This window comes from Saccharomyces cerevisiae, chromosome XIV (genome assembly GCF_000146045.2).
Source record: "Saccharomyces cerevisiae S288C chromosome XIV, complete sequence".
Lineage (NCBI taxonomy): Eukaryota > Fungi > Ascomycota > Saccharomycetes > Saccharomycetales > Saccharomycetaceae > Saccharomyces > Saccharomyces cerevisiae.
Window position 1 is genome coordinate 502,908 of NC_001146.8, and position 12,457 is coordinate 515,364.

Genomic DNA, 12,457 nt, shown 5'->3' on the forward strand with positions numbered 1-12,457 from the left:
TTTCTATTTATCATTCTTCCAGACATAAATTATTTTGTAATATTAAAGACATTTGAAAACCTACATACATCGCACACCTCTTCTTTCATTGTCCTAAAAACCACCCAAAAAAAAAAAAAAGACATCAAATCTCTTTTTTTTTTTTTTGTAGTTCTGTTGCCGTATGCTATCTACTCCTAAGGCTTTTTTCTACTACGGCAATCTATTCACAATGTGCAATTAGGCTAAATGCTAAAAAAAGAAAAAAAAATCCGGAGCCCCTCGATGACTCCTGTTTCCGTTTTATACTGTCCAGCGCAGACCGCACTTCCTACGTATACTTCTTACGGGGAAGGGAGCATACACGAAAACAAAAGGACCCGTAATGACTCGGAAACTCCATAGATCGGTAAATACCGGCTCGTTACCCGTCCTCCATCGGAAAATCTCTCACCGATTTGTTCCGGTATCGGATAATTTATGAATCACCCGGCTTGATGGAACCGTTTTTGTTCCGTGAAATGCCCGGCCTGCATTGTTTTCTTCAGACGAGAAGCCGTTCCAACGTTTCTTTTTCTCGTCACCGGGAAGTTGCGGGCACCTTAGGGCAAGGAAAAAGAAACTTCTCTGCCCTCATCGAGGATACAGTTGATCATACTCAATATTATATAACGCTTAACACTGTCAAGGTTATACACTTTTTACTAACTTTTTATTGCTAATATTGTCGTTCTATATAAAATTATGGATTTTTCCAGGCTTACAAAGTTAGCATTTATACGGAGATAAATTTATTTTTTTGAGAATCCAAGCTAGATTCAGAAAGTCGAATCAGCAATGTCACGAAGTAACAGTATATACACAGAAGATATTGAGATGTATCCTACTCACAATGAGCAGCATCTGACGAGAGAATACACAAAACCAGATGGTCAAACGAAAAGTGAAAAACTAAATTTCGAAGGCGCTTATATCAACAGTCACGGGACTCTATCCAAGACTACCACAAGGGAAATAGAAGGCGATTTAGACTCTGAGACTTCTTCTCACTCCAGTGATGATAAAGTTGATCCAACCCAACAGATAACTGCAGAGACAAAAGCGCCATATACTTTACTAAGTTACGGTCAGAAGTGGGGAATGGTTGCAATTCTAACAATGTGTGGCTTTTGGTCTTCATTGGGATCACCGATCTATTATCCCGCTTTGAGGCAGTTGGAAAAGCAATTTAATGTGGATGAAAATATGGTTAACGTTACTGTGGTTGTGTATCTGTTGTTTCAAGGTATATCTCCCACAGTTAGCGGTGGTCTGGCGGATTGCTTTGGACGGAGACCTATAATTTTAGCAGGTATGCTGATATACGTTATTGCATCCATCGGGCTAGCATGTGCTCCATCATACGGTGTTATTATCTTCTTGAGGTGTATTCAGAGTATTGGTATTTCCCCCACAATTGCAATCAGTTCTGGTGTTGTCGGGGACTTCACTTTGAAGCATGAAAGAGGTACATTTGTTGGCGCCACCTCAGGGTTTGTTTTACTGGGTCAATGTTTTGGTAGTCTTATTGGTGCCGTCCTGACTGCAAGGTGGGATTGGAGAGCTATCTTTTGGTTTTTGACCATTGGTTGTGGAAGTTGTTTTCTAATTGCCTTTCTTATTTTGCCAGAAACAAAGCGAACCATTGCAGGTAACCTTTCCATTAAGCCTAAAAGATTCATCAACAGAGCGCCGATTTTCCTACTGGGCCCAGTTAGAAGGAGATTCAAGTACGATAATCCTGATTATGAGACATTAGATCCCACCATTCCGAAACTAGATTTGTCATCCGCCGGGAAGATCCTTGTATTGCCAGAAATTATTCTGTCTTTATTTCCATCAGGGCTCTTATTTGCTATGTGGACGTTAATGCTTTCCTCTATTTCATCCGGTTTATCAGTGGCGCCATACAACTATCATTTGGTCATTATTGGTGTGTGTTATCTACCCGGTGGTATTGGCGGTTTAATGGGTTCCTTCTTCACAGGTAGAATTATTGACATGTATTTCAAGAGAAAGATCAAGAAATTCGAGCAAGACAAAGCTAACGGGTTGATTCCACAAGACGCAGAGATTAATATGTTCAAAGTCCGTTTAGTTTGTCTTCTGCCCCAAAATTTCTTGGCCGTCGTAGCCTATCTTTTATTTGGTTGGAGTATAGATAAGGGCTGGAGGATCGAATCTATTTTAATTACTTCATTTGTCTGTTCATACTGTGCTATGAGTACATTATCAACATCAACTACGTTATTGGTCGATTTGTACCCAACGAAATCATCTACAGCAAGTAGTTGTTTCAACTTTGTTAGGTGCAGTTTGAGTACCATCTTCATGGGTTGCTTTGCCAAAATGAAAGCTGCGATGACTGTAGGTGGTACTTTTACATTTTTATGTGCGCTGGTATTTTTCTTCAACTTCTTAATGTTTATTCCGATGAAATATGGTATGAAGTGGAGGGAGGATAGATTATTGAAACAACAAAGACAGTCTTGGTTAAACACCTTGGCAGTCAAAGCCAAAAAGGGAACAAAAAGAGACCAGAACGATAATCATAATTAATTGGCATTCTTCAATTTGATAGACACTTATCCCTGCATATTTTTTTTATAAACAGCTTATAGACTTTCATGTAAATTTTTCCTAATTAATGTATTATTTACTTCGTTAATTTTCCGTTGAATTATTGACATGTTAAAGGTGCACTAAATATACCTAATACAAAAAATGGTTTTCTGTGGCAAATATATACAGTGGAAATTTCAGCATATAATCCCTGCTTTACTCTTTCCTTAAGATTTCGTCATAATTAGAACTTTTTTTGGTAAACTGCATTTTCTACCATTATTACTTTACATATGTATAGCTACAAAACTGTATTTTGAAGTGAAAAGTATGATGAATAAATGAATCGTGAATAAGTTGATCTTTTTTTATCAAGAAAATCATTGAGATGCACATTGAACACCTTCGCCACCTTGTTCTTCTTCATCGGAATCATAGTTTGCACCACCCCTGGAGGCCCGTGTTCTGTTGTATTTGGCTGGGTCAAAGTCTGCGAGTACACATTCGTCCACAGTAGCTTTCTTTGGAATGGCTGGGACAATTCTTGGAGGCAAAATTTCTTCTAACTTCTTCAAGTTTTCTTCTGATGTGAAATGGTTTTCTGGGAACTTGATAGTAAATTTGATGATTAAATTACCATAGCCACCGTATTTTGGAATTGGCATACCTTTACCTTCGATGACCTTACGCATACCTGGGGCAATAACTTCACCTGGAACAATACCGACCTTTAACCAATCACCAGAAACATGTTCCAATGCAAATTCACCACCAGCGATAGCAGTCAATAGATCAATTTCAGCCTCATATACTAAATCATCACCATCTCTCTTGAAGCTCTTGTGTGGTCTCTCAGAAACTATGAAGACAACATCACCTGGAATGACATCTGGGGCTTGGTCAGCTTCACCTTTGAAAACGATTCTTTGACCATCTTTCATACCTGGTTCGACATGGACTTCTAGGATCTTCCTTTCGTTTTCAACTTTCTTACCGTTACAAGATTTACAACGATCCTTAGGATCAATGATATCACCAGTACCGTGACAGACATCACACTCTGTTTGGAATCTTTGGATCATTGGACCCATTTGTCTTGTTACAAATTTAATACCTTGACCATTACAGCTGGTACACTTCTTGACGGCGCCTTTCTTACCACCACGACCTTCACATTCTTTACATAGGATCTGTTTGTTAAGGGCTAACTTAGCTGTCCTACCCTTATATAATTCTTCAAGTGAGGCAGAAATTTCATGCTTGATATCTTTACCTCTTTGGGGACCTCTTGGTCTTTGTGCGCCACCAGCACCAAAGAATTGGGAAAAGATATCGTCACCAAAACCGAATCCACCACCTGGGAATCCGCCAGCGCCACCAGCACCACTTAGACCATCTTCACCAAATTGGTCATATATATCTCTCTTTTCAGGATCTGATAAAATTTCATAGGCTGCTGAAGCTTCTTTGAACTTTTCTGCAGCTTCCTCACTTGGATTCTTATCTGGATGGTATTTTAAGGCGCATTTTCTATAAGCTTTCTTAATTTCGACATCAGTGGCAGTTACTGGAACACCTAGAATATCGTAAAACTTAGTTTCTTTAACCATCTTTGGACGTTTATTATTGTTGTTGGAAGATGTAGAATTCAGTTTGGATAATTTTTAATTATGTTCTATCAAAAGATATGGTAACAAATAACAAAAAAATAAATACGTAACAGTTATCAAATAAGACGCTTGTTCGGGCCTAATATATATGGGGAAAAGGACTTTTTGTGACTTTGATTTATAAAAACGAACTACACACCTTATCAAACAAGAACTACCTAACCAACATATAAACGTAGAGCAAGTTTTTACACGTTTTATAAGTACGTGGATTGATCTGCAAGTTAAATACTTTCCATACCTGCCGATGCTCTATTGCCTTTTCATTTCTTGAAAAAGAAATGAAAAAATTTTCTATTTTTTCGATGGCCTTCTATAATTTTGTACGAAATATTATAGGTCAGGTGTATATCACGTGCTCAAACCAGCGACTTCACATCTTATTTTATACCAACATACTCATTATAACAATGTATTCCATAGTTGAATACACACAACTCAAACGTGTATAAACGACTTTATTTTGCCGACTCTCTACGGTCAATGTCTTGTTACGTTTTCAAGTGCTTTTAGAAACTCTGCACTCTCTTCCCCTTAACTCGTAGACAAGGAGCGATAGTTGAATGGTAGGAACGAAAAAGAAACGGTTAGAAAGAACATATGCCTCGAATATCTACATCATTGATAAGAAAAGCTTCGAGAATACGACCTGGTTTGCATCTTTTGCTTCCAGAATGTAGGACTCTCGAGCAAGCGAAACTCGAGTACAAATGGCTCACCGAAGAGCTGCCTCCGGATAAATCAATCCGCTGGGCTTGCTTACAGAGATACAAACACGTCCCATTGCAGTACATCTTAAGATCGCAACCGTTTGGGGCCTTGGACATAGTTTGCAAGCCTGGTGTTCTTATACCAAGATGGGAAACCGAGGAATGGGTGATGGCCATAATAAGAGCTCTAAACAACTCTATGCTTTCAAGGCATACTATACCACTGCATATTTGTGATACGTTTACAGGAACAGGGTGTATTGCTCTCGCTTTGAGTCATGGTATAGCAAATTGCACGTTCACTGCCATTGACGTGTCAACAAGAGCAATTAAGTTGGTTAAAGAAAATATGCTGAAAAACAAGGTGAGTGGTGGTAAGCTCGTGCAACATAATATATTGTCCTCAAAAGCTAGCGATGAATATCCATCCCATATAGATATATTAACCGGTAACCCCCCCTACATTCGAAAGCGTGACTTCAATAGAGATGTTAAAACTTCCGTAAAGCTGTTCGAACCAAGGCTAGCGCTAGTGGGTGAGCTTGAATGCTATATAAATCTAGTAAATTATTGGCTGCCGAAGACAGACTCCTTCTTTTATGAGATTGGAGACGTTGAACAGTTTAATTACGTGGAGAGGCGCATTAAAGAAGATTCATATCTCAGCCGTATTTGGTCTATTGGTTTGAAATATGACTCGAATGGGAAAGCAAGAGTCGTATATGGGTTTAAGGCCACTCCCAAAGGGCGAATACTACACCAGATTTTTGCATCCTTTGGGACTATAAGACATTTAGCAACCGCACTCAGTGGGCACAAAGCTAATTGCAACTAAGTATATAAATGTAAATATATATATTCTCAGGTTTTTTTGTTGGAAGTTATCAAACGGAACACTCTGTGGACATTTATATTTTTTGTTTCTTAGCTCCATGTTCAGCAAGCTTTTCACTGGAGTCAGCTGCAGTCGCGTTTTCCGATACAGGTTCAGGAGCAGGGATGACTCTGTGACACCACATTAGATATCCACCACCACCTTTCATGGTCATCAGAGGGTGTAGCTTACCCCTTATACTTTGGTACGGCCTACATCTAGTTTCCAAAATTGATGGTGCTAAAAACCTGAGGTCTGAATATAAAGTATGAGCTAATTCCAACAAAGTTTCTTTGAATTGACCATAGCATACAATCGGCCTTGAACCATGGATTTTTTCGGCCAACTTTGGCACTAGTGTTGGTAAATGTAGTGTAGTAGCCATTACAAGACCGTCATATAGGAATTCTCCTGTTAGTTCTAAAATTTGCCATTGTGTATTGTACCATCTGAGTTTTCGGTAGTACGAGTTTTTCTTACCACCTTTTAATGCACGGGCTTCTTCTTTAGGTAATGGTGTAAATCTGCTCTGAATCTCTTGTAGTGTAGGCGGTTCAAAAAAATCTAATAGAGAAATGGTGTGTACATGCTCTTTAATAAATTTCTCAGAATAATTAGCAAACTTCAGCAAATCCAAGTTGGCATGTTCATTTTCGTGAATAACTATGACTTTGCCCTTGGATTTGCTTTCATTGTCACCGCCAAACATTCTTTCCAACAGAAAGTAAACCAATAACCCACCCGTTTCATCCATACAGAGATAGTTGCCTTCTGATTGGATGTTCGCAAGATTTAACAGCATCCCCATCGATTCCTGAGACATATCCAATACCCTTTGGATATCGCCTTTGTCGATTAAGAATTGTAAAAGGTTAGAGCTACTTAAATACTCAACGGTGAAGTACTTGGCGAATTTTTGTTTCTTCCTATTCACATATTTCTCTTGAGAATATACGGTCTTGTTGTGAAAACTTTTGTGAGATTTGATAATTTTGTCGATTATTTCTTTACTAGATAAAGATTCTTGTTTCATTTTTTCAATTTCTTCAACGGTTAACTCTTGGGCCTTGCTGCCCATGTTAACCAGATTCTGATTCGTAGCACTGCTGTCAATGCTAGACAATTCAAGAGACACAGATTTTTCCTTAATAGATAAAGGAGGCTCGCTTTGACCATCGTCTTTATCATTATTGACATCTTTGATCTCCTGCGATAATAGCCTTACTTTCCCGATGGGAATTTTGTTCTTTGGTTTCGAATCTCTATTTTCATCGGATGAAACCTCTTCGCCATCATAATATATCTCGAAAGTCAACCCGAAAGGATAACCAATTATGTCATTAACCTCGAAAGCACCGAATTTTCCTAATGATACAGAGGTGTTGGGCTTTAGTTCCACTATCTTGTAATTTTTTGATGGCAGCCGGACGATAACGTGCTGATTAAAATCTATGGTTGTCAAAGCATTCATTGTGCACTAAATTCAAAGTTTTTTTGTCCAATTCGTTTGCAACAATGTGAGTAGGATCCAACGTGCCAAAGAATTTAAAGTTGAATATTATTATTGTTATTATACACCTCATCGACTTTTTTTTTTTTTTTGATGAAATTTTTCAGATTTTACAAAACCGTTACCCAGTTTCACGTTTTCTGAAAAAAATTTTCATCTCATCGCAGAATAAGTTTAAGATGAGCTGAGCTGCAAATACAGTTGTCGCTAAGGTATATAGATTTGTAATTCTGGCGGAATTCCCCTTGTGTTGGCTAATATTAGAATTACATATACATATAATAGGAAATGGGTAGTAGACGTCATAAGAACAAGCAAGCCGCCCCACCAACCCTGGAGGAGTTTCAGGCAAGAAAGGAAAAGAAGGCTAATAGAAAGCTAGAAAAAGGAAAGAGACCTTCTACCACGCAAGGGGATGAAGTTTCTGATAGAAAGAAAAAGAAGTCGAAGCCATTCAAGAAATCTAGAAAAGAGGAGGAAGAAGTTGTTGAAGAGGATAAGGATTTGCCAGAAGTTGATCTTGAAGAATTATCAAAAGCCAGGAAATCTTTATTTGATGATGAAGAAGATGACGATGAAGCAGGATTGGTGGATGAAGAACTAAAAGATGAATTTGACTTGGAACAAGAATATGATTACGATGAAGATGAAGATAATGACGCCCACCCAATTTTTTCAGATGACGACGATGAGGCTGATCTTGAAGAACTAAATGCACAAAACATGGAAGCTCTTTCTAAGAAACTTGATGAAGAAGAAGCTGAAGAAGCTGAAGAAGCCGAAATGGAGTTAGTGGAAGCGGAGAACATGCAACCAAGAGCAGACATATTGCCCACTGAGGAGCAGGAAGAAATGATGGCACAAGAAACTCCTAATTTAACTTCCACAAGAACAAGAATGATTGAAATTGTAAAGGTTTTGGAAAATTTTAAGACTCTTGGTGCAGAAGGCAGATCGAGAGGAGAATACGTTGACAGACTTTTGAAAGATATTTGTGAGTACTTTGGTTATACACCATTTTTGGCGGAAAAGTTATTCAATCTATTCTCACCAGCAGAGGCGATGGAGTTTTTCGAAGCCAATGAAATTGCAAGACCAATAACCATCAGAACCAACACCTTGAAGACCAGAAGGAGAGACTTAGCTCAAACTCTTGTGAATAGAGGTGTTAATCTACAACCTATTGGTTCTTGGACTAAAGTTGGTCTTCAAATATTCGATTCCCAAGTCCCAATTGGTGCTACGCCAGAATATTTGGCAGGTCACTATATTTTACAAGCGGCATCATCTTTTCTACCAGTTATTGCTCTAGATCCTCATGAAAATGAGCGTATCTTGGATATGGCAGCTGCTCCAGGTGGTAAGACCACTTATATATCAGCTATGATGAAAAACACAGGTTGTGTTTTCGCTAACGACGCCAATAAATCTAGAACAAAATCTTTAATTGCTAATATCCACCGTCTAGGCTGTACCAACACTATTGTATGCAATTACGATGCCCGTGAGTTCCCTAAGGTAATTGGAGGTTTTGACAGAATTTTACTGGATGCCCCATGTTCCGGTACTGGTGTTATCGGTAAGGATCAATCTGTCAAGGTGTCTCGTACCGAGAAGGACTTCATTCAAATTCCACATCTACAAAAACAATTGCTTCTATCCGCCATTGATTCTGTTGATTGCAACTCGAAACATGGTGGTGTAATAGTATATTCGACATGTTCTGTTGCAGTGGAAGAGGACGAAGCTGTCATAGACTATGCATTGAGAAAAAGACCGAATGTCAAGTTAGTCGATACTGGTTTAGCGATCGGTAAAGAAGCGTTTACTAGTTACAGAGGCAAAAAGTTTCATCCTAGTGTGAAATTAGCGAGGAGGTACTATCCACATACGTACAACGTCGATGGGTTCTTTGTCGCTAAATTCCAAAAGATCGGTCCATCTTCGTTTGATGATAACCAAGCAAGTGCAAAAGAAAAGGAAACTGCTGCTAGAAAGGAAGCTTTGGAAGAAGGTATCATTCACTCTGACTTCGCAACCTTCGAGGACGAAGAAGACGATAAGTACATTGAAAAGTCTGTGAAAAACAATCTTTTGAAAAAGGGTGTCAATCCAAAAGCTAAAAGACCTTCTAACGAAAAATAAGTTCCCACAAACGTAGTGGCATCATGTTAGCATAGTTTTCTCTCTCTAATCTTTCTCTGTCTACATATATATATATATATATATATATCAATTTCAAATATGTCTCACTGTATATTAAATTCAAAATAGAAATAATAAAGCCGATTTGTAAACAGCACTAAGAAAAAAGGCGATGATATTACTTATTAATATTCGTTGCCAATATAGTATTACATATATCTCTATTTATTTCTCTTTTTTTGTTTTTAAGGCGTTTCAGTTTGCTGTCTCCTTAGTCTTCAAAATACTTCGTATTCCCTAACTTATGCTCTTTGATGTACTCTGGACCGTACTCTTCGTATTCTTTCTTACTGATAACTGTTTTCCTATACTGTTCTTCGTTTCGTGCTAGAGCTGCCATACCCTTCCAGGCATCCAATGAAGGATCTGAAGACATATTTACAGTGATATTGGTACCGGTAGGAAGGAATCCAGTGAATTCCTTCACAATACGTTCTTTCAATCCTGGCACCTTAGCATTACCGCCGGTAATAAGAACGTTGTTCACCATGTCTATGGAAGTTTGACTCAATTTTCCTGGTTGAGAACCAAACTTCTTTAGTAAAATGGTTTCTGATAATTCGCAAATACCGGCTTGGTCTTGTCCGCCCATTGTCGGTTGAAATATCACTTCTGGTACCCTTATACGTTCTACATTCAAATGCATTTGATGTTGTTCATGTATATTTTCGCTATCATGAGGTCTAGGTCCTCTTAAAAACAGGTGGAGGATAGAATTTCTCCAATCGTACTGTGCTTCCAGCGTATCTTCTTCAGTAAAGTTTGGATCGTGTTCTAAAAGTAGTCTCTCCAGTTCCACGATGTCTTTGTACTCGTACTCTAATGCTTCTTCAAAAGCCTCAGGATTTTGAGTAATATCAGTATAAATAAGCCAGTCTTCATCATTAGCGCCAAAAGTGTCATTTGGATCATTATCTATTGTCGCTTGGTGTCTATTACGTTTGGCCCCTTGTTTGACATTATCCTCAGCCAATGAAGCTAGATTTTTCATTCTGTTCTGTGAAACTTGAGATTTTCTGTCCTTCATTTCGTCACGTAGTTTTAACTTTTCTTTTCTCCTTTTTATTAATTTGTTTAATTTCAATCTTTTGTCCTTTATCCAACCATTTAAGTCAGTTTCACGCCATTGTTGCTCTTTTAATTTTTTTTCTTCTTCTTCCTTGGCGACTCTTTCCTTTTCTTCTTTAGCCTTTTGCCTGGCGTCTTGACTGGCCTTCAAAAATCTTTGCTTCCTTTTCTCCTTGATTTGATCTTCATTTAGATCTTCGTCTGCAATATCAAGCAAATCAAATTTCTGGGCTGTTTTGTCTTCATTCATTTCATCCAGGTGACTATCATCTTCTGCTTCAACCATTTGGGCTTTTTTTAATGATTGTTCTAGGCTATGAAGATACTTTTTAAAATCACGTTCGTCATCAAAACCAGCGTTTTGCAAAACCGAGAGTACTTTCTTCTTAGGTTCGTCAATTAATTGGTCTCTAACTTTTGAGAAGTATTCAAATTCTTCCTGCTTCTGAACCAATTTTTCCATTCTTTTCAAACGTGCCTGTTCTTGCAAGCGTTTCCCAGTTTCCTTTCTTTTTTCGGCTTGAATTCGTAATTCTTCTTCTGTCTTTTGAGGTTGAAGGACTTCTGTAAAAGGGGCTTCCACTACCACATCATTTGTATCAAGGTTCTCCAAGGTGAGGATTTTTTCAATATCTTCATCATAATTTCGCGAAACATAGCAATAATCTTTATACATCGTTTCATACTGCAAATAAGACATCTTTGTTGGAAAATATGGATACTTCAAAGCCATCAAATCATTCAAGTAGTCAACTGCTTGATGTCCTCCCCAATTAATCCTTTTTGCATCTGTCAAGATACCTGCACCATCAACTACGGGAATTACATTGGTGTCCTCATGGCCACAACTGATGACCAAACCTGTTTTATTTCCGCTTGGGTTATAATTGTAAAAACTAAACAGACTGTCTATTCCGAAAGTAACGCCTGGTACATTGTAAGTTTCAAACAAAATCTGGTACCAATTTGTCCGTTGTGATTGAACAGTTGCCAGTCTTTCGGTAAGTAATATTGGATTAGGAATTCCGTTATCTGGTACCACTCCCAAATGATGAAAAGTGTAGTCCAATATTTCTTCAGTGAGATTCCAATTGGTTACAAATGGTCCGTCAAAGGGGCTTCTCGATTGCGAACGCACAGCTTGATCCAACAAGGTGTCATTACCGACAAAAGTGAAATTTTTGTTTAACTTTCTGTCTCTAAACTTGGTCAATGCATTCGGAAAAATATGTGTAGGGGTAGCATGGTTAACGAATCCTGCTCTCAGTTTGCTTGATCCAAAATCAATGGCAATGGGCGACTGGGGATTGTAAGCTGACTGTTCATCGAATGGTTCTGGGGTTTGTCTCAATGGAGGGTCGTCTATCACTACTGCCTTAAGAGGAGTCAAAGAGGCGTCTCTGCTAGACATTATACGTCTTATGTTCAGAGTCCTTCGAAATTTCACTTTTATAACAAGTTTTTACTGAGAACCGCTGCTTATATTGATTATTATATTCTTCCCAAAGTGAGTATTTCATAAGCGTTGTAATGATGTATCATAGTCTACGAAACGAGATAAATGCTAAACGCTAATTATAGTTGAGAATTTACAACGATGTAAGTCGCACTAAGCCAAGAACTTCTTTCGATGATTGTCATTGCTCTTAGCAAACTGTTCATTGTGAGTTTTGTTACTTGCTGAAAATTACATCGGTCAAGACCCTTCTATATTGTCACCTTCCATTTATGAAGACAGCACTTCAAGGCAAAAGTGTTTAATATTTATACGCGGATCATGATTGCTTAGCTCCTTCTTTAACTCAGTACTTGTGGTTAGAATTTTGTAGATACCTGCACA

At 38.2% G+C, this 12,457-nt stretch overlaps 6 protein-coding genes across 6 annotated transcripts; 3 read left to right on the forward strand and 3 right to left on the reverse strand.

Annotated features, from left to right (window-relative positions):
* Positions 1-816: 816 nt before the first annotated feature.
* On the forward strand, positions 817-2,577 carry AQR1 (Aqr1p; the record flags this gene model as incomplete). The annotated part of the gene is made up of 1 exon (NM_001182903.3): positions 817-2,577. The coding sequence occupies one exon, from the start codon at positions 817-819 to the stop codon at positions 2,575-2,577; it is 1,761 nt and encodes a 586-aa protein (NP_014334.3).
* Positions 2,578-2,960: 383 nt separating this feature from the next.
* On the reverse strand, positions 2,961-4,190 carry YDJ1 (type I HSP40 co-chaperone YDJ1; the record flags this gene model as incomplete). The annotated part of the gene is made up of 1 exon (NM_001182902.1): positions 2,961-4,190. The coding sequence occupies one exon, from the start codon at positions 4,188-4,190 to the stop codon at positions 2,961-2,963; it is 1,230 nt and encodes a 409-aa protein (NP_014335.1).
* Positions 4,191-4,850: 660 nt separating this feature from the next.
* On the forward strand, positions 4,851-5,795 carry MTQ1 (S-adenosylmethionine-dependent methyltransferase; the record flags this gene model as incomplete). Its single annotated transcript, NM_001182901.1, has 1 exon — positions 4,851-5,795. The coding sequence occupies one exon, from the start codon at positions 4,851-4,853 to the stop codon at positions 5,793-5,795; it is 945 nt and encodes a 314-aa protein (NP_014336.1).
* Positions 5,796-5,868: 73 nt separating this feature from the next.
* GCD10 (tRNA 1-methyladenosine methyltransferase subunit GCD10) lies at positions 5,869-7,305 on the reverse strand (the record flags this gene model as incomplete). Its single annotated transcript, NM_001182900.3, has 1 exon — positions 5,869-7,305. One exon carries the CDS (start codon positions 7,303-7,305, stop codon positions 5,869-5,871), a length of 1,437 nt encoding a protein of 478 aa, NP_014337.3.
* A 327-nt stretch (positions 7,306-7,632) lies between these two features.
* Positions 7,633-9,489, forward strand: NOP2 (rRNA (cytosine-C5-)-methyltransferase NOP2; the record flags this gene model as incomplete). The annotated part of the gene is made up of 1 exon (NM_001182899.3): positions 7,633-9,489. The coding sequence occupies one exon, from the start codon at positions 7,633-7,635 to the stop codon at positions 9,487-9,489; it is 1,857 nt and encodes a 618-aa protein (NP_014338.3).
* A 271-nt stretch (positions 9,490-9,760) lies between these two features.
* On the reverse strand, positions 9,761-12,028 carry ARP5 (actin-related protein ARP5; the record flags this gene model as incomplete). The annotated part of the gene is made up of 1 exon (NM_001182898.1): positions 9,761-12,028. One exon carries the CDS (start codon positions 12,026-12,028, stop codon positions 9,761-9,763), a length of 2,268 nt encoding a protein of 755 aa, NP_014339.1.
* Between the last annotated feature and the right edge of the window lie 429 nt (positions 12,029-12,457).